The 23,536-nt window shown below is 45.9% G+C and overlaps 1 protein-coding gene across 2 annotated transcripts in view; it reads left to right on the top strand.

Moving 5' to 3' along the window:
- Positions 1-15,253: 15,253 nt before the first annotated feature.
- The window catches only part of UNC13B (unc-13 homolog B), a 219,561-nt gene continuing 211,278 nt past the window's right edge, over positions 15,254-23,536 (top strand). For both annotated transcript variants that reach the window (XM_074812733.1, XM_074812732.1), the window contains exon 1: positions 15,254-15,380. In XM_074812733.1, coding sequence (XP_074668834.1) covers positions 15,359-15,380 — 22 coding nt within the window. In that variant the 5' untranslated portion in view covers positions 15,254-15,358. The remainder of the gene's footprint in view (positions 15,381-23,536) is intronic.

Below are 23,536 nucleotides of genomic sequence, written 5' to 3'. Positions count from 1 at the left end.
CCAAACTGGCCATGGTGGCACAAATCAGAGCCTGTCCCCTGCCGGGAGGCACCGGGAAGCCTTGCACAGTATGAGCCCTGCAAGCATGCACTCAGGAGGTTGGTGCGGGACCCAGGCAAGTGCCTGTCTTGTACCAGATCTGACATGTCCCCAGAGGAGGTTTGCAAGGGCAGCTAGGTTGCACCTGTATCACCCATCCTCTGGAGGGAAGAGGGCCCCTGGGCACTGAGCTCTTTCTGCTGAGATGTGTGGCAGTGAGGCACCCCCTAAGGCATGGGGCAGCCCTGCCTGTGGGCACCCATAAATTACACCTTGGTTGTCCTGGTTCTGCTGCACCTTCCCTCTGCGAGGGGATCTGGGAAAAAGGGGCATGCTGGTGGAGTCCAGTCCAGCAGCTCCTGCGCTAGAGAGGTCTCAGGGTGAGGTACATGGTTGCTATCATCACCTTCCTTCAGGGCCTTTCTGAGCAAGAAGGAGCAACATAGGAATGAGGGAAATGAGCCAGCATAGCAATGATGGGGTCTTCTCTTCCCTTACGGAGAGCAGGGACACCCTGGGGTCTGCAATAACCAGTTCAAGGTGGGGTTGTTAGGATGCATTAGAAGTGTTTACAGGCTTCTCACCCTGATGTGGCCATGCACCTCCAGCAAAGGGATGGAGAGCGCTGTTTTTACAAAGTTGTGATGCAGTGGGGACTCTGGTTCTTTGGCAACAGGTCTCAATTCTTGAGGTTCACTGTATTCCTGTGTCCTGTTGTTTCCTCTGGGTGTTGCAGGTTGGAGTCTGGTTTGTGCCTGGGATTCTCTGCAGATATGTTCAATGAGACAGCCATGACGAGGTGTGGCAGGCTCCCATTTCTTCCCTCCATCCATCCATCCATGCTCTGAAGTGCATTGCTCTAACAAGAAGAGCTGCAAAGCTCCTGCCATGGGATAAATTCAGTGAATCTTCCTGATGGTGCCTGGCTGAGGCTTGGGGTTTACCTGTGTCTCCTGAGCAGCCAAAGCTGCTGTGTGTGCCTGTGTTGCTGGACCAGCTCCGTCTTGATCTGCTTCCTTTCCCGTCTTCTGTTTGCTTATCTGTAACAGGGACACATGAGAACGCTGCTGATGCAATAGACCTTGTTAGAGGTCTGCACCAGCCAGCATTTCATTTGGTGTTCTAGCTGAATCTCATGTCAGAACTGTTTATCCCCTTGTTGTCATCATAACCCGAACCTTGACCACCTAAGTCTGGGAGTCGGGCACCTCCAACCTTTCCTGTGATTGCAGGACCCCACTTTCCAGGCACTGCACCTTTGACTTAAAACCATTTTTTTTTTGGCTGGGACTGCTACAAGCTTCTGCAGAAAGATAAGCACATCTGCATCTGTAGAAGAAACCAGGTCAGAAGGAGCCCATGGAGCAGGTGGGCACGTCTGAAGTGGGGACAGTGATAGCTTCCAGCATTATCAGGCAGGGCTGGGCAGCACGAGCAAGCTGCTGCACTGCCACCATGTCTGCCAACATCCAGAAAGACCCTGTCTGAGCATCCACCTGCATACAACTGCTCTCCATGCTCAGATGTGCAAACACACCCAGGACCACAGCATGAGCATCTCTGCACTCGGGGGGGCAGCAGGTAGCAGAGAGGACAAACTGAATCACAGCTGCTCACAGCCTGCCACCTCTGCTTGCACTGCACTGGGACCCTCCCTAATGTGTCAGCATGCTGCTTGCAGGCTGGGTGGGCGCTGCCAGCTCTGGCTGCACCACTGGTTTGCTGGCCAGAGAAATGCCCACTCTGGCTGTTATTTCTGTCTTAGCTTCTCCCTTTCAAAGCGATGTTTGGGAACAAACTGCTCTTGCTGGACCCCTTCAGCTCCCGGTGTCCGGCTCTGCATCCCATGCCTGCCCTTCATTTCAGTGAATGCACTCAATCCCTCACCAGGCTCTTGGGAGGATTGAGAATTAAATGATGCAAAAATCCCTGCCAGCTGCCCGCGTGGGGCTCCCTGGATGAGTCTCGCCAGCTCAGCGCAGACGGGTGTGCAAGCAAACGAGGTCACAGCCATGGGGGATGCAGAAGCCTCGGCCCCCAGCTCCGAGCACCGCAGCTGCCCTTATCCCAGGGAAGCATCTGCCAGGCTGCAGATCCCTGGAACCATGCTGGAGAGGCATGGGGGTGGCTGGGGGCTGAGCAAAGCCCTCTCGCCTGTGGGCTTTGCACTACACTGGTGGAGGATGCTGCAGCAACGCTGGCAGTGAAAGCAATGGATGGGAAGTGTTTTCGGGCTCTCTGCAGCAATTTCCAGCCCAGAGGACCTGCCTCTGTGTCTTTCACACTTAGATCTGAAAAAAAAAAAAAAAAAGCCCCACTTGCAAAAAAGCCCCACTCGCAAAGCTGGTTTTATTTTAGTTCAGAGAGGAAAAAAATACAACCCAAATGTGACCTAGTGCTGATAAATGTCACCTGCTGATGCACCTTATGCCATTAAGTGAGTCTGATGGCCACCATATTCATGCTGTGGAGGTGAAAGGGCACAAGCAGGAGAGCTTTCATCAGCGAAGCGCTCCCATGTGAAAGCCCAAGGGCCAGGGTCAGGCAGAGATCGCAGCTATTTCATTCCAGGTTCAGGTGGCCACACTGTGGTGGGACACACTTGGCTACTTTTGGGGTACCTGTCCCCAGGCTGTGCTGTATGAACATGGTCCACAGGGACAAGCTATTTCCAGAAGCTGGCTTCTGGCTCTGGCAGGGTTGGCTCTGGAATTTCATCTCCACTGGCTGCAGCTGAAATAAATACACAGGGGAGCACAGGGCTGCATGTATGTCTCATAAAAGTGCTGCTCTGCAGGCACACACATACTTTGCTGCCAAATGGGTGAGGGAAGGAAAGAGGATAATATTCATGAATTAAAGTTGCAGCCCTTTCCTCCTCCATTACTAATCCCCATTTGGATTTAATCAGGTGAAGAGTGTATTTCAGTCCTTGAGGTCTGAGTTACTGCAGCAACAATCCACTCCAGAGGGGCTGTACTTCAGTGGCTGTGGTGCAAGCTCACAATAAACAGAAAAACCTGTCTCTGAGAGGTTGTGAACTGAAACACAGCAGCAGGTAGAGACAATACCAAGGGGCACCAGGGAAAACCAAAGTCAGACAACACCGCACAGATCTGAGCACACAAGTTGAGCTAACCATTCAGTTCACCTTTTGGGACCGTTGCAAGATGAGTGTGGAGAGATAAGGACAAGCAGACAGTGGTGAACTGGGAGAGCTGGATGACAAGTGCAGGAGGTTTGTGTGATTTCTCTTTAGGACTGTGGACTGGGAAAAGATCCTTTGCCAGGCAGTTCAGAATAGCTCTGAAGGGAGCTTTGATAGGACTCCTTCCTGCGAGGGAGTGGGGAAAGATCAGAGGTATACGGCTGAAAGGCTCTGCAAGACCTTGGTGTGGAGAGGGACCTGGTTTGAAGATGACATATTGGTTATGGCCTGAAAAACTGGCAGGATAATTATTTTGTACCCCATGAAGGAAGGACTTGATGAATGTGAAGAGCTTTATTCTGGCCAAGTTGAACTTGAGGGCATGGGATGCATCTGTGAGGAGAAAACAGTGGCAGATTGATGTTCATTTTGGACAGAGAAAGCTGGGTCTGGATCTGTGAGCCCCCAGCATGGAGCTGTATGAACTGGTGCCCACATTCAGAGCTAAAACATTAGATTAATCTCATCTGACGTTTTCCTTCCTCTGAGCTAAGGTCCCCAGGTTCCCTTTACAGTCAGTGGAGCAAAATAGGTACTTTCAAGGCATCTAACCTACTTTGGATATGTGTTTGAGGGTGAAGGGAACTGTTCCTAAGAAGTGTTTCCATGAATTATAAAGAGGGACACAGTGGGAAGAACTGAGACAGACACCCACACTGCAGACAGCTGCATTTGCCCATCTAAGTCCTGACCCAGAGGGAATCTCATACAGAGGGATGCCTGCTCCAAAGGACATTCCAAGGGAATGACCAGTGAGGATACAGGACAGCGAATCTGAAGGAAAGTGGGATGCCTGGGAGAAAAACATGGTCAATGACCCAGTGGTGACAAATCAGGGAGAACAAAGCACCTGCTCACCCTCTCACCTGCATCAGGACAGCAGCAGGACTAAGAAGGGGCTAGAAAATGTCCTCATGAGCTTTGCAGGGGAGCAGAACAGTTGTACAGGCTTGCACAAACTCACTGTCAGGAGAAAGTGACCCCTCCTGCTTGAGCTTCATGGTCAAAGCACTTGGCACATCCCACCTCCATGAAACAGCTAAAGCTGCCTGGGTGGCTGTATGAACACACGAAAATGTGGAAATGATGAGTCTGAGAACATTCAGTACCAATGGCCTTGGAGGAAGGTGCAAGGATGAATTTTGAGAAACCCCTGCATGCAAAGGGAAAGTTTCTTTGTCTCAGTCTGCTTCTGCAAGAGAGCTGCCAGCTCCCAGCTGTGCTGTCTGCTTGGCTTTTGGCCGGAGACTGGGGTGCACCGCAACCTCCCTTTCCCGGTTGTTGGAAATGGCTCGTGGTTTGGCAGATGGTCCAGCACACACCTAAATCAGTAGAAAAGCTCTGCTTTTCCTTCCTGAAAGCTGAGACAGAGTACAGATGCCAGGTCCTCCATCCCCACATGCAGATGTAATAAGTACTAAAACTTAGTACCTAAGGGACATTCATGTTGCCTTCAAAGCATCTTGCAGTTAGAGATTTGGGTCTGTAGAAACTCATTCTGTCAGCACTAAATTGGTGAGGCCACAGAGAGAAACTTTTCCTAAGTAACACCAAAACTGTGCAGTTTTCTGGTAAATCCTCAGGTTACAAGCAACCCAGAAGAAACAGATTAGGTTCAACCTACAAGGCTCCTCTGTACTTCCACCCTCTGCACTAAAACCTCTAGATCCTGCAGGGAAACATGCACGTTACTGATGATGGATGCTATCTTAGCAGATCTTTGCACACAAAAGCAGGACTTGGTCTGCTTGATAGTCTCATAGGAGACCTCTAGAGAAACTTGACTGTCTTATGGGAAGGTGGATTCAGATAGGGATGCTTTTCTCCTACATCTGTGTTGTCTCTGTAGGGGGTCCTGGTGCCAGAATATCTGGCTTTTTGCAGTCAAGGTTGCCATGGATGCTGCAGGCTGTAATCAGCCTGAGGAACTGGGCTTTTCCCTGTGGATGCGTTAGCCAAGGCTTGGCTTTAAGGAGCTTCTGAATTGCAGAAGACAGCACTGGTGTCACCAGATGGGAACAGGAGGTGACAGTTGGCTGGATGAGAGCTGCAGACTAGAGGGGAATTGCTAGGTAGGGGAAGAAGCAGATGATGGATAAAAGATCCTGTGATAGAAGCAAAAATCTCTTTACCCAGTATCTTTATGAGCCATCAGCATTTTTGTATGTACACAAATATCCCACGAAAGATGAATGGCTAGCAATTATGGATCAAAAACAAGGGCAAAATTATGATATCTGCCTAAAATTTCCTGCATTTTGAATGATGACTTTTTCTAGATTTATGCAGTTGCCAGTATTCAACATTTTTCCAAGCAGAATTTTCTATGTTAATGTGTGTAGCTCTGAACATGAAAGCAAACAGCATCTGGAAGCCAACTACTTGTAAGGAGTGCCATTAAGAATTTCAATCTGCAAACCACAAAATGATCCCTAGCACATGTAAATGACTCTGCCAATCTGTTTCTTTCCTACCCACTAAGCATAACAATGACACTGGGTTCATTTTCCCAGTTGGGGGTCTTACTGCTCACACCTCAGCTCTATGAGCAGCATCATCAGCATCTCCCCAAATGACAGGAGGCAATATCCAAGTCACCAGGCAATACCCATCCTACAAGGAGGCCATGTACAGTGGAGCCATTCCCTAAGCTCTGCCAGCATTTAGTCTCCCACTAGCAAGGGGAACAGCCTTGCTAATGACTAGAAATCCTGAAAGCATCAAATAATTTAGAGCCAGACTCCCTAGGGAAGAGGAATGGCATATGCAAGCAGTTACCTAATCATGGTCTAATTACCCAACTGGAATTTGGCCAGGATGCTGGGACTGAGAGCAGTAACCTAAGGAAAGTCTTTCAGGGTCTCTGGTGAGTGCATGCACTTGGGATCTTGGCTTTATCCACTTAGCGGAAAGTGTAAAGGGGCAGAAAGCATGCCTGGTATTGCCCCAGAACGCTCTGGGTTAAGCAAATGACATTGCAGGTAGGTTGCTTCTTCATGGCTTCTTATTTCCAGAAATTAGACAGCCACCTCTGCCTCCTGGTAGGGCAGATTCTGGTCCGGATTGTAGGCCCCAACTTAAGCTTCTGCTGGGCATTCCTGTCGTGATCCTATCGGCTCGTATTGATGGATGTCGTTACAAGCTGTGTGGTTTCAGTGCTCAGATGTGAAAAACTACACAAATGGGAACACGGAATAGCATCTAAGCAGAACAGGAAAGTTCATTTCCCATCGGTGATAGAAGGCTAGACCTGAGCTGCTCTCCAGACCCTCCTACACCACCCTGCTTTCCACTACCACACCTGACCTGATCTCAGTGGCATTACGCTGTTGCTGCCTTTTTCTCCAGGATTGTGTTGTTTTTGTGTCCTTTTTCTCAGTGAGAAATACTAGCTACTTGCTTAATACAAGACATGGCAAACTTGTGCCAGCATCAGTCACGAGTTAAAGGCATTGCCTGCAGCCATGCTCTGGATGTAGGCTCTGAGAGATGCTTCAGCTAAGCCCATCTCAGGCAGATGAGAAAGAAGAGAAGTAAGTGAGGAAAACAACAGCTTCGGGGTAATGCAGGCACTGCTCAGGGTGGAGATGGGGGCTGGAGGTGTTGGTGGCCGTTGCTCCTTGCCTTTGGGTGGGTTTGGACAAGTCTCCCAGGTGAGGTGAGGGATGGCTGTCATATCATGGTAAAGGTTATCATGCATTATGGCAAGGCTCAGAGCTGCTTGTCCCAGTGCCCCACAGAAGAAATCCCCATGGGGCTGGCAGCTATAATCTAGTAACCATGGACTTTTCACTCAGCTTTTGCAGCTTGCTGCCAAGGCAAACCTCGACCATGGCAGGATCCTTGCAGACCCCTTATCAGAGCCCCAGTGTTTAAACAACTTTATCTGTGCCAGGCTATTTCTCTCCAACCTTTGCTGATTTTCCTAAGCAATTTTATGTAACCAGCTGGGTTAGATTTACATTAGTATAGACCAAAGGCTTATCGTCTTTTTTGTTGTTTTATGATATAAAAGAAAGTTGGAAGAGCAGTATTTTCCTCCCCCCACCCCCTATTTTTTTTCATGGGGAAGATTTCAAGAGGATCCTCTATTTTTGTTATTCTTTCAAAACTCAGCGTCTCAGACCTACCACTGGGGATAGAAGGTGAAGTTCAGCAACACACACATATCGGTAATAAAGAGTTATGGTCCATAAAAACAACAGCTTTCAGGCTGTAATGCTACATCTTTTGTGACTTAACTTCACCTGCAGCTTGCTCTGTTCTTAAAGAAACCGTGCACCACAGCTGCCAGCCAGGCTGTATTGCAGACACAAGTAAGTAAAATATACAGAGTCCTTAATTTTTATTTTTGTTGTTTAAAAAAGGGGAATTTGAGGGAGGAATGAGAAAAATTACAGTCTGGACAGTGAGATGGTTCCTAATCATTAATTATTGCTTGTGTTAAACTGCAACAATTAGCAGGAGAGTGTTAGACATTGCATGGACATTTAATGACATGGATAAGCTTCTCTTATCTTTCCATTTTAAATTCTTTGGAAAAGGACTTTTCCAAAACCTTTGGAAAAATGGACAAAAAGGGGAGTCAAAATATAAACTAGAGAGACTCCTGGGTGAACCAGGGAGGACAGAGTTGCAAAATGGTTGCTTTCTGCACACCTCTCTGAGGAGGCTGGTGGCAGAAAGTGTTCACAACAGGGCTTTTATTCTGCTATCGCAGCTCTGAATGCTTGATGTGTGTGCCCGGGGGAGGGCGAGCCTGCCTGCCTGCCTCTTTCCCCCTGTTCTTCACGTAGCAGGAAGGCACGGTACACACGCACGCCGCTTGGACTCCGGCACCTATGGAACAACTTAGCTGGAAGGTTAAACAGCCTGTTTGCATAGGAAATGTCAGTCACATTCTAGAGGCTTGGTGGCTCTGCTGAACTGTGGGAGGTTGGCCTTTCCCTGCAATGTACTTTATTCCTCTAGAAAGTAATTTTGCAAGAGCACTATAAAAATCGTCTGACAAAAAACATGCTGCTCATAAATAGAGTTAAATACCATCCCATATTCTTAATGGGTCTTACCAAGGCATTTTTTGTTTTCATGTAGAAGCCCCCCTTCTCTCCCTGCTGCTCTCAGATAACAGATGCACTATGCTAGGAAATCACACCAGAGGGGAGGAACCCTGGCCAGCTGCTCCACAGCAAAGCAAGAGGGATCCAGTATTCCCAAGGGGTAACATGGTTTCCCTTACGCCTGTGATGGTCTTTGCTAGAAGGTGACTGACTCTGACTTTTTACTGTGGTCTTGGGATGGTGAAGCAAGTCAAGCAGACAGAAGAGTCCTTTACGGATTCACAGTGCTTCTTCCTCAGAGCCCATCACTTCAGCTATATTCACCAACAACTTTAACTTTGACAAATAGCTCCTCTTTTATCTCTGACAAATGTTCCTCTTCAATGAATAAAAACTACAAAAGCAAGAGAAAAGCTACCCCCCTAGGCTTCTCTATTGAAGAATAACCTTCTGCACTCCTCAGATGTCTCTTAATGTGAATACAACAAAAACTGAAGACACAGTTGTAAGGCAGGAAACAAGCCTGGATGGGGTGAGGGGTTTTACACCTTGTCAAGTTAAAAGTGACTTTTTTTGAAAGGCAGAATACCTGGTTTCTTTAAAATAAAATAGTTATTCTCTCCCTTTGTACTAGAGAAGCCATGGCTCAATTTAAATATGAATCTGAGCAAAGTGGTATATGGAATAGCAGAATGGGTGTCACCTGACCATCTCACGGGACTGCATAGATCCATGTAGTTAATCTGAGGCATCAATGTCAGGAAATAGTGGCCTGATCCTGATGTGACCTGCTGTGCACAATACGTGCCATCCATACTTGAGAAGTGTTAACTCAAACAGAAAGAGCTACAAAACATAAATCATACAGTCAGAGCTGGTGATCTCTGGACTACTTGGTAAAGATCCCTTTTTTAACCCTGGCAAAGCAAAATTAGAGAGGGGATGAGGTTACTGTCATATGGCTAAGTATTAGGAAGACAGAAACATTTTAGCTGACGGGTGAAGCTAGCAGAAGGATGAAGAATAATGAATATGTTGGAGATAGTGGCTGCTGGGGGGTTCCTGGAAAGTACCAGAGCAAATCCCCAAGCTGTTTGTGAAAGAGACAGGGCTGGGGAAAAGGGGCAGTGTGACTGTAGGGACAGGGCTTCTGACCCCAGAGGTCTCCTCAGTCCCGTGTCCCCATGTCCGTAGCTCCTGACTGTCAGACAGCAGGTATATGTTGAGTAGGGGATAGTTAAGGATAAAACATAGCCAAGAATAAATATTGCCCAAAGGATAGTATGTCTCCTGATCAGAAAGATCACTTCAGCATAAGGCAGAGGCTTTCAGAGCACCTGAACATCCTTCACCTCACGGATATGTTACAGCACCTGCTTTTGGGGGAGTAGCAACAGTGGGAGTGTCCATGCTGGCCAAGTGAGGGATCACTAGCAGACAGCATCAGTCTTAGCATGCATGATCATGATCCCAGGGGAATACCCCTGTGGGGGTCTATACTTCACACAGACCCTGTGTTACTGGCTTTGCTGCTCACTGCTTGGACAGAGAGAGACCCCACGCTGCATGTGTGTAGCCCTGGAAGTAGCCTGCAGTGCGATTCCACTGTGTTGCTCAAGGACAAAGCACTCCAATATGAACAAGAAATTCTGCATTTGGGATGCTTGGGATAACTGCATGAGAAATGGGTCCAGTTCTATGGACTCCAGCATGAGCAGTTGAAAGACTTTTCTGCAGAGCAGCTGTAATTGAAAGGTCAGTTCCCATGGAAGCTGCCCTCTTATGCAGAGGGTTTTTTCCCTGAGATGAAAGGGTGCTTCTCGCCTCTCCAGCCTTTTGAACATGGATTTGTAATCTAAAAGCTGGCAGATCTCTTTGTGCTATCTGTCTTAAATGGTTATGTGGTGACAGTGTCCAAGCATCTCATCATTGCTAATGTACTTATCTTTAATACCTCCTTCCTTAAAGAATTATCACAACCTCCATTTTGTGGGTGGAAAATTAAGGCACAAAGACTAAACCCTACCAAAATGCCCATGCTATGCAGGGAGGAAAGCTAAATGGCTGCAGAGAGTTCCTGAGCATGCTGAAAGGAAAGACTCAGTAAAGGGATTTCAGTGGCATGGTGGCAGGTTGAACAGGACAGTTGGAGAGTCTTTGATTCAAGAGGCAATTAAAATTAAGCCACTGGTTAATGCCTTAAATTGCCAGACCACTGTCATTTCCAGATGTCATAAATCTTTAGCAAAAGCCAAGATTGGGACACTGGAAAGAAGATGCAGCCCAAAGTCTGGCAGGTTGTTTGGTGGGGACTGCTGCCCCTTGGTGCCCTGTTTGCCTCACTGCCCTGCAGGTGCAGAACTCCTATCCGTTCTCAGACCTTTAAAATTTCAAGGGTATCATCCTGTTTGAGCATTTTTGAGTGTTAAAACCAACATTCTGGTTTACGTATAACTGAGAGGATTGCAGGCTGCTTCCCTGCAAGTTTCAGTGCATGTATATGGTGTTCTTCAGCTACTGCACTGATTATTGGCTGCAATCTGCTTCAGAGAAGGCTGCATTTCAGGATGCTATTGAAATGGTTCCTGCACACAGGTAAGACACACACAGTGTTGTGAAAAAGGTCCTGTGATCCCCTAGCTGTTCTGCAAATGTTACATTTTATTAGTAAACAAATAGAGCAGAAATACCAGTGAAAGCCATTTCAGTAGCATGTTACCTTTACAGTCAAATCTGAGGGCTGCTCCCCAATACCAGAATATCAATCAACTACTTAATCTATATTCAGCCCTCAGTTCCTGCCAAATGTCATAGGATAAATTAAAAGCTTTTTTTCCTTATCTTTAGAGCTTAGCCCCAAAAACCAGGTCTGAGATGATTTCTTTCTGTCAGTTGCATAACAGAAAAATGGTTTAACAGATCTAAACTCTTTGATTTAAAATAAAGCCCATGTGGGTTTGCTACATGCCAAGTTTCAGCTTGAGCCATTCTCCAGCGGCAGAAATACAAAACTCAAAAAAGGCAGAGGAGCAAGAAGAGAGAAGAAAACACAGTTTACTTAGGCTATAAATATAGCTACAGTACTGCTCTCTGAACAGGGAAACTATAGCAAGCAGGCAGGTATAAAACAGCTGGCACGCTGCAGTGAGTGGAGGATCACCCATTTATTACTTTCCTATTCAACAGCAGGTGAGCTGAGACCAGTATCTGGGGTCTGAGTAGCCAGAGAAAATTAACTCTTGCTCTGCAGGGAGTGAAAACTGGGTATCACTTTGGAGTTGGCAGTAACGCCTCCTTTCTGGGTTTGCAGAGTACCTCATTCTTTGTTCAGAAAGGCGTATAGTTTCAGTGTGTACGAAGGTTACTGTAGTGTGCTCCCTGCACTGTATTCTTCCCCTTTACTTCCATAGAATTCTCCATTAAAAAAAATACACTGCTGATGGAGTGTGCTGCCTGTGCTACCAGAGCACGCTGTCAGCTGGAGAATTTAGACCCAGTCTGCTACAACAGGATTTGGGGCTTTCCTTGTAGTTTGTGAACCTGGTATTCCCTTTGGTGGATTTATAGAAACAGACCTGAAAAGATCATTCATGTTTAAGAGGCTGAGGATGGCACAGGAAGTGGTGGGGCTTTTTTTCTCTTTCTATTGAAGTGTTTTTATCACTAAATTATTTTTGTGTTTATGACAACAATGTCCAGAGGGAGATGCATTTGCAGAGTGTCACTTCAGCTGGGAAAACATAAGGAAGTTGATTTCAAGGAGCAAGCATAATTTAGAAGAGGTAATTCTACCTCGCAGAAGTTTCGCAGTAGTGATGTGGTCCTTCTTCCAGCCTATCTGAGGTGGAAAGAAGTGGAGGGATGAACAGATGCACAAGTGACCACTATATTTGGGAATCGGGAGTTATATAAATGATATCTTCTGATTAGACAAAGGCTGGTAAAACACTTGCATCTAATTAGACCTCAGAACTGCAGGGAGTTCGTAATATCTATGATAATCCCAGCCTTCACAGTTACTGTTGGTAGTAAGATATCTCATCCTAGCTACAAGACACTTACTTGATTGCCATGCCTGCTAATAACACATTGTTATGATTTTAAAATGTGTATGACATCATCTGCCCTCAGTGAGATAATTTCTGTATTATGGTAGCATTTACAAGCTGTGGGCAACATAGGAACTTGCTGTACCAGGTGCTGCATGACACAGTAGGTGACAATCATGGCCTCAAAGGCTTTAATTTTGAAATTAGAATAGGCAGAGCATCATGGCCCAGAAAAGGGAGGAGAGCAGTCATGACAGGATTGTGTGGTTATAGCAGAGATCAGCTCATGCACAGTTTAAGAGTTTTCATTTGCAAGGGGTCTGCAAAGGGAGATGGGAAAGGAAAGGCATCAGAACAGCCCAGGGACCCCTGAGCAGATCTTTTGCTGATGAAAAGCTCTGAGGCTCTGAGGAATGCAGAAGAGCGGTGGAGATCTGCAAAGGCTGGGGATCTGGTGTCCTACCCTAAGACACACAGGAGAGAAATAATAAAGGACTTTTTAAAGCAAAACACTAACATCCCCTCAAGTTAACTGAAAAGCCAGTGTGCCCAGCTCACAGGTGGGGAAGGCTTTGATGACGTACAGCCAAAATGCAGAGGTTGCTGTGCTGGAGCCCTTACAGTCTACCACTGCTATACTTGAGCAACACATAAAGAAGTAAACCAGAGCTTTTGAAGAGTTTAGCAGCATTTCAGCAGCACTGAAGACAGTTCTGGCAGAAGAAGAGGAGATTCCTTCCCTGCCTGCCTCAGTGCTGGCACTTGCAGCTCCCCGCACTGACAGTTCCCATTCACACTGCTAAGTGGAAGTGTTCCCAGTCCCTTGAGACTGCCTCTGGTAACACCTTTAGCATACAGTCTGCTTGTTTGTTTGCAGGAACATCATGGTTTCTCCTTTCAAGTGGTTCCTCTTGGTTATCTCAGAGAAGCTTTAAGTATACTGTTGACACATTTCCTTGACTGATACACTTTTGCACGGCAAACATAAAGGCAGTAAAACACACTGTGCTGGTCGGGGCAGAAATCAAATCTCTCCTGTCTAGGTCTGAATTTTGGGAAGGCTGGTTGTGTCTTTGAAACACCCAGCTAGGAGTCTTGTCCTCTACCGCCTGTGTAGACTTTTGAGTTATTCTAAACATTTAATGCAACAGCAATCACATTATATGATGCTTTGCTGTTGAGTTTCAATATCAGAAAGTATTTGTTTCACCTTGGATTCTCTGTTTGGAATTAGCAGCACATTCTGCAGTGTGATAGTTATTTATAGGTTGGGATGAACCAGCACTAAAAGCATTAGAGGCCGTCAGAGAAAACTACTAGAAGAGGCTCAAGGGGGACCAAAGAGTGGTTCTTCCTGCAACAGGCAGCTGACCTGTGAATCGCCTTATCAGAAGATGGGGTTGCAAGGACTTTGCAGGGGTCTGAGAAAGACTAGACAAACAGAGAGATGGATTGGGGGTTACTAACCACGTAAACACATCAGGGTCTGGAAACCCTCAGAGCTGGTTGCGTTTTGGAGCTGGAAGGGTACTGAGGGAGAATTTAAGACACAGTAATCCCACCCGCTCGTTCTGCTCCTGCTCTTCCCAAAGTGTTTGCTTATGGCTTTTGCTACATGGGGGAAGCTTCAACAAGGCCAAGTGCCAGGTCCTGCACTTGGGCCACAACAACCCCCTGCATGGCTACAGGCTTGGGGAGGTGTGGCTGGAGCTGTCTGGAAGAGAAGGATTTGGGGGTTCTAATTGACAAGCAGCTGAACATGAGCCAGCAGTGTGCCCAGGTGGCCAAGAAAGCCAACGGCATCCTGGCTAGTATTAGAAATAGTGTGACCAGCAGAAGTAGGGAGGTGATAGTCCCCTTGTGCTCTGCACTGGTGAGGCCACACCTGGAGTATTGTGTCCAGTTTTGGGCACCTCAATATGAGGAGAGATCTCGAGGTGCTGGAGCGAGTGCAGAGGAGGGCAATGAAGCTGGTGAAGGGCCTGGAGAAAAAAATCCTGTGAGGAGAGATTGAAGGAGTTGGGACTGTTTAGTTTGAGGAGGAGAAGGCTGAGGGGAGACCTCATCACTCTCTACAGCTCCCTGAAAGGACATTGTAGAGAGGTTGGTGCTGGTCTCTTCTCACAGGTAATTGGTGATAGAACAAGAGGTAATGGCTTTAAACTGCAACAGGGGAGGTTCAGACTGGACACTAGGAAAAAATTTTTCACAGAAAGAGTGGTCAGACAGTGGAATAGGCTGCCCAGGGAGGTGGTGGAGTCACCATCCCTGGATGTGTTTAAGGGTCGTTTGGATGAGATGTTGGGGGATGTGGTGTAGGGGAGAACTTTGTAGAGTAGGGCTGATGGTTGGACTCGATGATCCCAAGGGTCTTTTCCAAACTGAATGATTCTGTGATTCTGTGAATATGAGTGTCAGTTGCTGTGCGTCAGTCAAGGTTCTTATGGTGATAAACCCAAGGCCATCCCAGCATGGGTGGTGTTTAAACGGTGGGAATAGCTCCTGCAAAGACACAGGCAGGACGTTACTTACCCAGTAAGTTCTCTTCCCTCGCAGGAGTGAAACGAAAGTGAGAAAAGCAGGAAAAAAAGAGCCAAAGTACCCCAAAAACCCCACCCAACCACGTGCAGCCCTCCCTTTCCTCAGGCGGGCTCAGGAAGCGGGAAGGCACCGGCGGCGGGAGGCTCCTTCCCGCCGCGTTAATGGCGGGGGGCACTCCGCACCCGCCGCTGCCCGAGGCCCGAGCGGTTGCCCTGGCGACGGGGGGGGGGCAGTGGCGCCCCCTATCGGCCGCCGCGGGGTAGCGGTGGCGGCGCGACGGGAGGGGTGCCCCGCCCCGCCCCGCCTCGGCCGGTGTCGCCCCGCCCCCTCCACCGGGACGGCTCCGCCCCCGCTCACGGCGCCGCCGCCTCGGCAGCCCGCCCGAGCCGTGGCAGCGGGGCGGCATGAGGAGCGCCGGGGGCGGCTGGCGGGGCCGCAGCTGAGGCGCGGCGGCCGCCGCCATGTCTCTGTTGTGTGTGCGAGGTGAGTGGCGGCGGCGGCGGCCGGGCGGGGTCCAGCGGGAGCGGCGGGGGGCGACGGCCCGGCTGGAAAGGGCAGAGGGTGGCCGGTGCCGGCAGCGCCCCCAGCCGGACCGGGCGCTGGGGGGGCCGCGGATGTCCCGCCCCGGGGGTCTGCTGCCTCTCGCGTGGGGCGAAGCCGCCGCACCCCCAGAGGGAAGGCCGAGCCCGCCCGCCCCGCGCACCTGCCGCCGAAGTTAGCTGTCACCCGGGCGCCCCGCTCCTGAGCGGGAGCACGGCTGGGAGGCTTCACGCGTGCGTGGGGCTTGGGCTTGCCGTGCTTTAAAGGAACGACCCGTGTCTCTCGGAAGCGGGGACGGGCATCCCGGTGGCCTCGCTCCCTCCCGGCGGAGCCCGGTGCTCCGTCGAGGGCGGGCAAGCCGTGCCGGCCTCGGGCGGGAGCGCCCACCTGCACCCCGAGTCCCGGGCGTGAGGCGTCCGTCCCGGGGCGAGGGCGGGCTTCGGAGCGGGGAGAGGCGAGGGAGCGGGTGCGATGTCGAGGGGCAGCAGTCCCGGCCGGTGCCAAAACCCCGGGAGCGAGGAGGAGCCCGTGTTTGACTTTCGTAGTTCGTTTGGAGTTGAAACGCTGCCGCTCAGGGAAACTGTCCTCGCAGGCAGCAGGTTGCCGTCGCTGGCTTTAACGTTGCGGTTGTTACTCTCCGCAGACCCGCCTGTGGCATGCATTATTATTTCAGATACGTTACTAATTATCTTCTCGTCCTGCTATCAAGCCTCGTTCCCTTGCTGAACAGGTTACTGAAAGGCGGCACTTTCTCATGCAGGCTGGGTTACAGTGCTGGCAGCTTGCTCTCTATCTCCAGTTTAAATTTCTTGCCCTCTTGTGCCAAAAAAACCCCCAAATCCCCGGAGAAAACCATCTGCCAGGACTCACACTACTGGGACGTGCCTCCCATCAGCGTTTTGCACCCGAACACTGTGGTCACAGGGGGTCCCGGGATGCCAGCCGTGCCCTGCAGCATGAAAGTGTAGTTTTAATGTTCTCAACTCCTTTGCCAGGTTTGATAGAAAAAATGGCACTGGTGTGCTGCTGACAGTTTAGCTCTTCTTCCACTCACATTGGTTGAATTGGTAACAGCTCTTCATCCAGCTGTCCATCACTTTTTTTGAATCAAAATCCTTGTTTTGATGATGGTGTTAATAAAAAGATGCCAACAGAGTATCTTGAGTGTGCGTTATTTTGGGGATAGTGCTGTTCTTGTAGGAGAGTGTTTTTAAAATAAGTTTCAGCCCTTTTATTAAACATCTGTTGTGTTTAAAAAGTTAGGAGAGGTGTACAAGTGTGAAGTTTATCTTAAAAATGTTTTTGATGTAGTTCTTTGTGAACTGTGCAGCACACATAGCATCTCTGGTAGACTTGTCTAGTCCGTTTTGAAGGCTCTGCCAAAACGTCTTCATTGAAGCTGATTCTTATAAGCTCAGGGGTGTTTACACATCACAGGTGTTTCTTCATTCTTTTGGGTGCTTCATCCTCAAAATGTTCTCAGGCTGTCCTTTAAAGAAATGTGGTTTTGATGCCACCTGGAGCTGACTGTGTTAAAGATGTATTTATACCCTATCTACAAAGAGTAGTGAAAGAATACGAATGGGATGATTGAGTTACTGACCATGTCTTGCCTTTTCAGGGTGTTAATTCTTGGTCTGTAGAGTCTTTGGAACAAAAGCATTTCAGCAGCCTGGACTCATGCGCTCTTGTGTTTGACTGCTGCTTTGGTTATGTGTAAAGAGCTAAAGAAGAAACTTGAGGTGGCTGGTGACTGTATGTGATGGAGAATTATTCTCAAAGTTGTATCTTTCCATCTGCTGTGCTAAGACAGTAGAAAATACCAGCAGTAATTTAGATAGATGATACTGAGCAACTTTATTATAAGAATGCAGAATGTAGTCAATTTACTTAACTTGAAGAAACGTGTTTTCTGAAATAGCTATGACTGAAAGAGTGAGCTGGTGAGATCTCACAAGTATGAACCATTAAACATAAAATGGAAGAAGTATGCTGAGGTAGAGCAGTCTGAAAAACAAAACAGATAGCCATGAGCTGATACAAAAGAGTAAGTTTTGGGGCAAGGAGAAGAAAACTCTATTAACTGTCACTTCTTGTTTTTTAAAAAAGGTGACAATTTTCTTGCATTTCCCTTTTCCACTGAAATGAACTAATCTTGCTGAGAAAACAGTGCAGCTGTTAATAAGAAAGTTGGAAAAGCTACTTTTTTTCCATTAAAAATGGTGCACATGTAAGACTGCATAGTAATGTGGGATTGGATGCTGTAGATCTGTGATTAAAAAAGAAAGACAATTAAAAAAAACGTGAAATAAATATAGGTGCGATTGGGACACTGTTAATAGCCCCTGAATTACAGTTTAACAGATAAAGGGAAATGTGGAAAAACCCCTAAGTGGCTGTGTAACAAGATGCCTGACAGCCAGGAAGGTAGTGTTGTAATTCATTGATTTATTTTTTTTCCCCCTTCAATTACGCACATTAATAGTATTTTAATGAATGGCTAATCTAAAACAGTGCACACCAAACATGTCTGAGTGTTGCCTTTGTTCCTGAAAGAGCAGCTAACATGTATGATCTCATGTTTAGTGGTACATTTCTTTTACGTTTTCTTCTTAGAGAACCAATCAGGTTGGGGTTTTTTTTGCCTTTTTTTTTGTTGTTGTTTGGTTGGTTGGTTTTGGGTTTTTTCAGAATTATTGAGCTGTTTCTGCCATAGGAGTACCTGACAGAAAATCTAAGCTCAGAGGAATTGTGAGTCTGGGCTCACCTGCAAGTGTTCGGAGGATGTGTGGAGTGAGCCAGTGGTAACAGGCTGTTGTAGGAGCAAATTAAGGGATTCCTTTGAAGCAAGAAAATAGGCAGAGGGTGTCAGTGAAGTGAAGGAGAAAACAGTTCCTGAATATTACATGATTGAGGCATTCAGAGGATACTTCTTCGTATTTTGATTCTACTGCTTAAGTGCAAAAGAGATTGCATACACTCCTGTTTGGAGCAGCTGTGTCTGGATTATGTCTGATAATCTTCTCTTGGCATAGTTTGCTTTATTAGTTTGCATTTAGTGTTGTATTTGTGAAAATAGCACATATTAAATAAAACTAATCCCAGTGAAGCAGTCTAGTTTTTCACATCTATCTTGCATCATTAACTTTCTTGGCCTTCTCTTGGAAGTCTGGATTTTACCTCAGATCTCAACTTAATTATACTTCTTGTTCTGATCTTTGCTGTCTTCTGATTTACCGATAGAAATAACTGCCATCTCAGCACAGCTTCCAAGCGTCATAGCAAAGGAGGACCCTGCTGAGGTTGGATCACCCGGTTACGGGTACTCTGTCATCAGTTCCTTTGCTCTGTTTGCATCGTTGTCCTGAAACACATTTCAGACCCTTTCACTTGCCCACTTTTATTATGTCTTACTTCGTCACCAGCTCTTGCTGTCTCAAGACAGTGATGGTTCTCTTCTAGTTTTCCTTCTCTCTGCTTTATAACAGCTTATGCTGTGTTTTCAGTGCCATTGTATTCCTAACCTCTTGACCTACCTTACCCATCTGATAATTACAGTAAAAACTGTGTCTCTTTGTCTCATACCTGTCTGTCCTGTTCACTGTATCAATGTCTGAAATGCTTTGCTGTTGCAAGGATATTGGCAATGGGGATCTTCCCTCAGCCCTGTGCGTGGTACCTGGCTTAGTTCCATGAGGCCATAGTGCTGTTGTCTAATGTGCTTTTGTCTTGGGGCCTGATCCGCAGTATCTGTGTGGGATTTGGTGCCTGAGATACGTAGGAGATTGAGTGAGGTGATCTCTTCTGGTCTTGCACTCTAAAATTTTGACAGGTGTGTGAAATGACTGTCTGGAGTTTAGGGATGTTAATTTTTTTGCCTACTGTTCATCTTGCTGCTGTTCTGAAGAGTCAGAAAAGCTTGCTTATCTGGTGACGTTTTTGTCGGTATAGCTGGAGTGTTGGAATACTACTCAGTGAATTTAACTGTGCATCCCTGTATTGCCAGCAAAATTTGAGTTCTAGTCCCTGTCCACTGAATTGAACTCTGTTGACATCCATGTGAAAGAAGCAAACAGGGAAAACGGGATGTTAACGATAACAAAGGTGTTTTCATTTCTGTCTTGTGGAGTACTCAGAAATATTGATAACTAGAAGCCTGGTAATCAAATGTGAGGGCTTTTTTTTTTTTTGTGTTTAAAGGTTTTTTTTCTCCCACTGATGCAATAGCCTCAACTTACCTCTGTGCTCTCTGTAGTGCTGAATGCAGTGCCTCCAGCTCTTTCTGTCTCAAGGGTGAAGATCTCTAGCTGGAGCTCCCTACGTTGCACACTTGTAAATGGTACTCTTAGTAATAGGGTAATTGGATTGCTGTGTTGTGACAGTATTCTGAAATGGTTGCAGAATTGAAAAAAAACCTGCCTGTCTGTGTAGATCAAAATGGAAAAGAACAGAATTGGACATTAAAAGTAGCAGCAGAAGTACAGGTTGTAAAGGTAGAGTATTAATAAAAATATAATGCTTCATGAAGAATTTGCTATGTAAGTATCATGAACTCCTTTTCTCTAGCTGTAATTAGTCAGGAAGCTACCAGTGTATGCAGTGTTGGAACAAAATTAAGTACATTAGAAATGTGGATAACACTAAGATAAAATAGTCTTTGCTACTAAAGGAGCTTCTTTGCATTGAGATTTAAGTTTGGGGTTTGTAAAGCTGTAATTGGTAGCTTAATTGGAAAGAAAACTTTTCAAGCTTCTGTTGTTAAATAATAGGAATGTTTAAAACCTAGAGACCACATTTGACTTGTGATGCACGGGCGGTCATTTATTTTCCTGTTTCAAACCCTCTCTCCTTCAGCTTTGGACACTTACTGCAGAAGTTTCAACAAACAGTATAGAGTCTTTGTTTTAAGTATTTAGGAACGAAGAGCTCCTTGAAAACCCTGTGTAATTTTCAGTGGGATGAAGGAAGTGTGTAGAGGTGCTTCCTGAATTTGAATAGTGTCTGTTTTCTTCTTGCTCACTTGGTGTCCTCTCAGCTGACTCCTTCAGTTTGGGATCTGCCAGGTCAAACTTATAAAGGTTGTTATTAACATCCAGTTTTAATATACAACAAAGTGCTGTTTTTAATCCAAACGCTGAAAGATCCTAATTTTCAACTGTAACAGAACTAGCTCTGAGAGCTAGTTGCAATTTACACAATGGCATATAAAGTCCAAGCAAATGAAACTGCTTTTTTAAATCCAGGACCTTATTTCAAATATTTGACTTGGAGGCATGTGAAATGCATATGTCTGATGGCAAATGATCCTTTTATAAATTTCCTTTTGAATTTCCTCCTGCATTTTTTTTTTATGCCTTGTGATCAAATTTTACTTGATGTTTTGGAAAATACTTTAATCACTCAGTGAAAGCTGTTCTCAGTGCTGTTCCAAGAGAGCTTAAACCAGAGTGATGTGCCTAATAACTCTTGCTCTCTGGCTTTTTCATTCAGATAATTCATTGTGTCATCTTGCAAACAGGTTGGGAGCTGCTGTGAGGGTGTGCAGGGTCTTCCCCTACTCTGCCTCTTTGGTAGGTTAAAGCTGGCATTTTCTTTGTGGGGAGTGTGTGAAAGCAACTTGTTATTCTCGTCTCTTGTTAGATGGAAAGACATCTGGGGCCTGTAGTTTGAAAGGTTTCTCTTGAGCATTTGAATTTGCTCGTCTTCGCAATCTTTATTTTCTGACCATACTTCTGAAGTTTCTATAGAATTGAAAATTGCATTTAATATTCCTGTGTTGATCTCATCATCATTAAATGGAGAACGGAAATCTGCTTTATTCTTATTGCCAGCTTGTGTTTATCTGTGCATCCATTAGCCATCTTTGCCAAGGAATTTGGTGAAATAATGTTTTGCTTGTCTACTGTGACCTGTAAAATTTGGCAGATGCTTTCTGTGATACGGATTCCTATTCTACAAGATATATCCTGGGTGTTTGGATCAGATCCCTCTTCATTTAGCAGGATTTTCTTTTCTCTTAGGCCTTCCCTATACCTGACTAGGCTGCTGTGCATAATGCTGTTTTCATTATTTGCCTGTTGTCTGGCTTCTGTGTCCTGCATGGTTTTGTATAAACTGCAAATGCCCAATCTAGGAATGAAAATGTTAAAACATGGCAGGCATTTGCTATGGGTAACCCCACTAATGACTGTTCTCTCCAGTTGCTAACTGTTACTCTGTTACACTGTCTTTCCACCATATTACGTCATTTTAAACTTCAATGAGACTATCCTGCAGTAGTAAGTCGTATGTCTCAAAAAGGTCTCTGTGTTAAATCTCTGTAGTTTAAATCAGTCTTTCCAAACTGGTGTTGAATAGTAGACGTAATCTTTTTGAAACTGTAACTCCTTAGACATTTCAGACATGTCTGGTGTGCTCAGTGATCTGTAGGTACCTGTCCTCCTACAAGTGTGCACTGAGTGTCGCCTCAAGCGTCATACTCTGCTCTCCTTGGAGCCTGTTATCTAATCTCTCAGGACGCATTTAAAGCAAATGTCACCGGACTACAGACTTTCTCACTGACATCTGAGTGGTGGTTATCTAGACCTTCTGATTTTTATTATTTGCATCTTGGATGGTTAACATCATCTTCACTGGGTCTCACAGGTACTTGCCTCACCCCCATCACGGGGAAAATGTTTATTGGGTGCCTGTTACTTCTTCACCATTAGCAGGTAAGTCAATTAATGGGCTGGGCTTTCCCCTGCATCTAACTTCCTACACCTAGAGCTACCCAACCTGTATTGATACTGTTTATTCCTTGTATATTTACCATGGCTTATAGCTCTCTGGGATGGAGTGGACTTCAGCCGTCCTTCTTGCTTGAGGAGTAGTGACTTTTTGGCCCCATAGAAAACTCTTAATAAATGATTCCTGCATCTGATATCACAATTTTTGTTCAATTTTATTATTCTCAGTCAATTTTCTAATAATTATCCTCAGCTTTATGAAATTAACGCACTCTGAAATGTCCCTTGTGTATTGCTACAAATCAGTTGTATTTGATTTGATCATAACTACTTCAGGTAGCTCTTAAATAATTGTTTTGTAAGAGTAAATCATAGGGGGGATCCAAAATAGTTATTTTCCTGTTTAACAGTTTTTGAGTTGGAGCACTATTTGCAAGTTTTAAAAGACCTGAAGTAGTACTGTAGGCATATGAACTCTTCAGCATTTCTCTGTTTAACTCCCTTTATATGACTAATACTGTCTTCTGTGATGAGTTCATAGATTTCAGTTAAATACATTATGAAATACACTATGACCATCTGTATTTCTAGTTCAGCTGGGAAGAAAGCTTCAAGTTTAATCCAGATTTAAAAAAAAAAAAAAAGTTAAACCAAGAAACCTCTGGTTGATAGTTTAATGGAAAGATGCAAGTGAGGTTTACTTGGCGTATCGCAAAAAGCTGAGATGCCCACATCCTTCACCAGGCTTTCAGAATAGATTCCTTAATGTCCTTTTAGGTTATTTTCCCCATTATTAACTTTGAATACTTGAATAATTACACTTCTAACTAACAAATAACACCCTGAGTACCTGCAGGTATTAGTGACTTTTTCCTTCTTGTCCAGCATGGAATGCAAGAGACCAGCTGTGGCTATGGGATCAAGTTAGGGGATGAGAAGTCCTCAGCTGAGGAATTCTTTTGCCTGATGTTGGTTGAACTTCATAAGCACTGAGTTATGACATGCATTCATGTCCTGCTGTCATGGAAAGTGGCAACGAATAGGAGCGTAGTACTGGCAGGTACGCTGTCTCTCTGACAGCTAGCTGAGGACATCTTAAAAATGAGAGGAAACACTGCCAGCTAATGGTTGTGACTCAGTTTATGTTCCCTCTAGCTCACTGCTCTGGAGTGTCGATATGTTCATCCTTTTGTCAGATGAGTTGGGGTGGGATTTGGAAAGAACTGTAAGGAAGTTGGGTACCTGCATTCAACATGGAAGCATATGTTCAGAGACCATCAGTTTATGGAAATACTATGCTGAGAGAAAATTAAATTGAGGTGTTTTCAGGTATATATAAACCTCACCTGCTTTGTTTGCACATTTTACTTT

This window comes from Strix aluco, chromosome Z (genome assembly GCF_031877795.1).
Source record: "Strix aluco isolate bStrAlu1 chromosome Z, bStrAlu1.hap1, whole genome shotgun sequence".
NCBI lineage: Eukaryota > Metazoa > Chordata > Aves > Strigiformes > Strigidae > Strix > Strix aluco.
The sequence above is the reverse complement of the archived record's forward strand: the minus strand, read 5'-3'. Positions and strand labels throughout refer to the sequence as shown.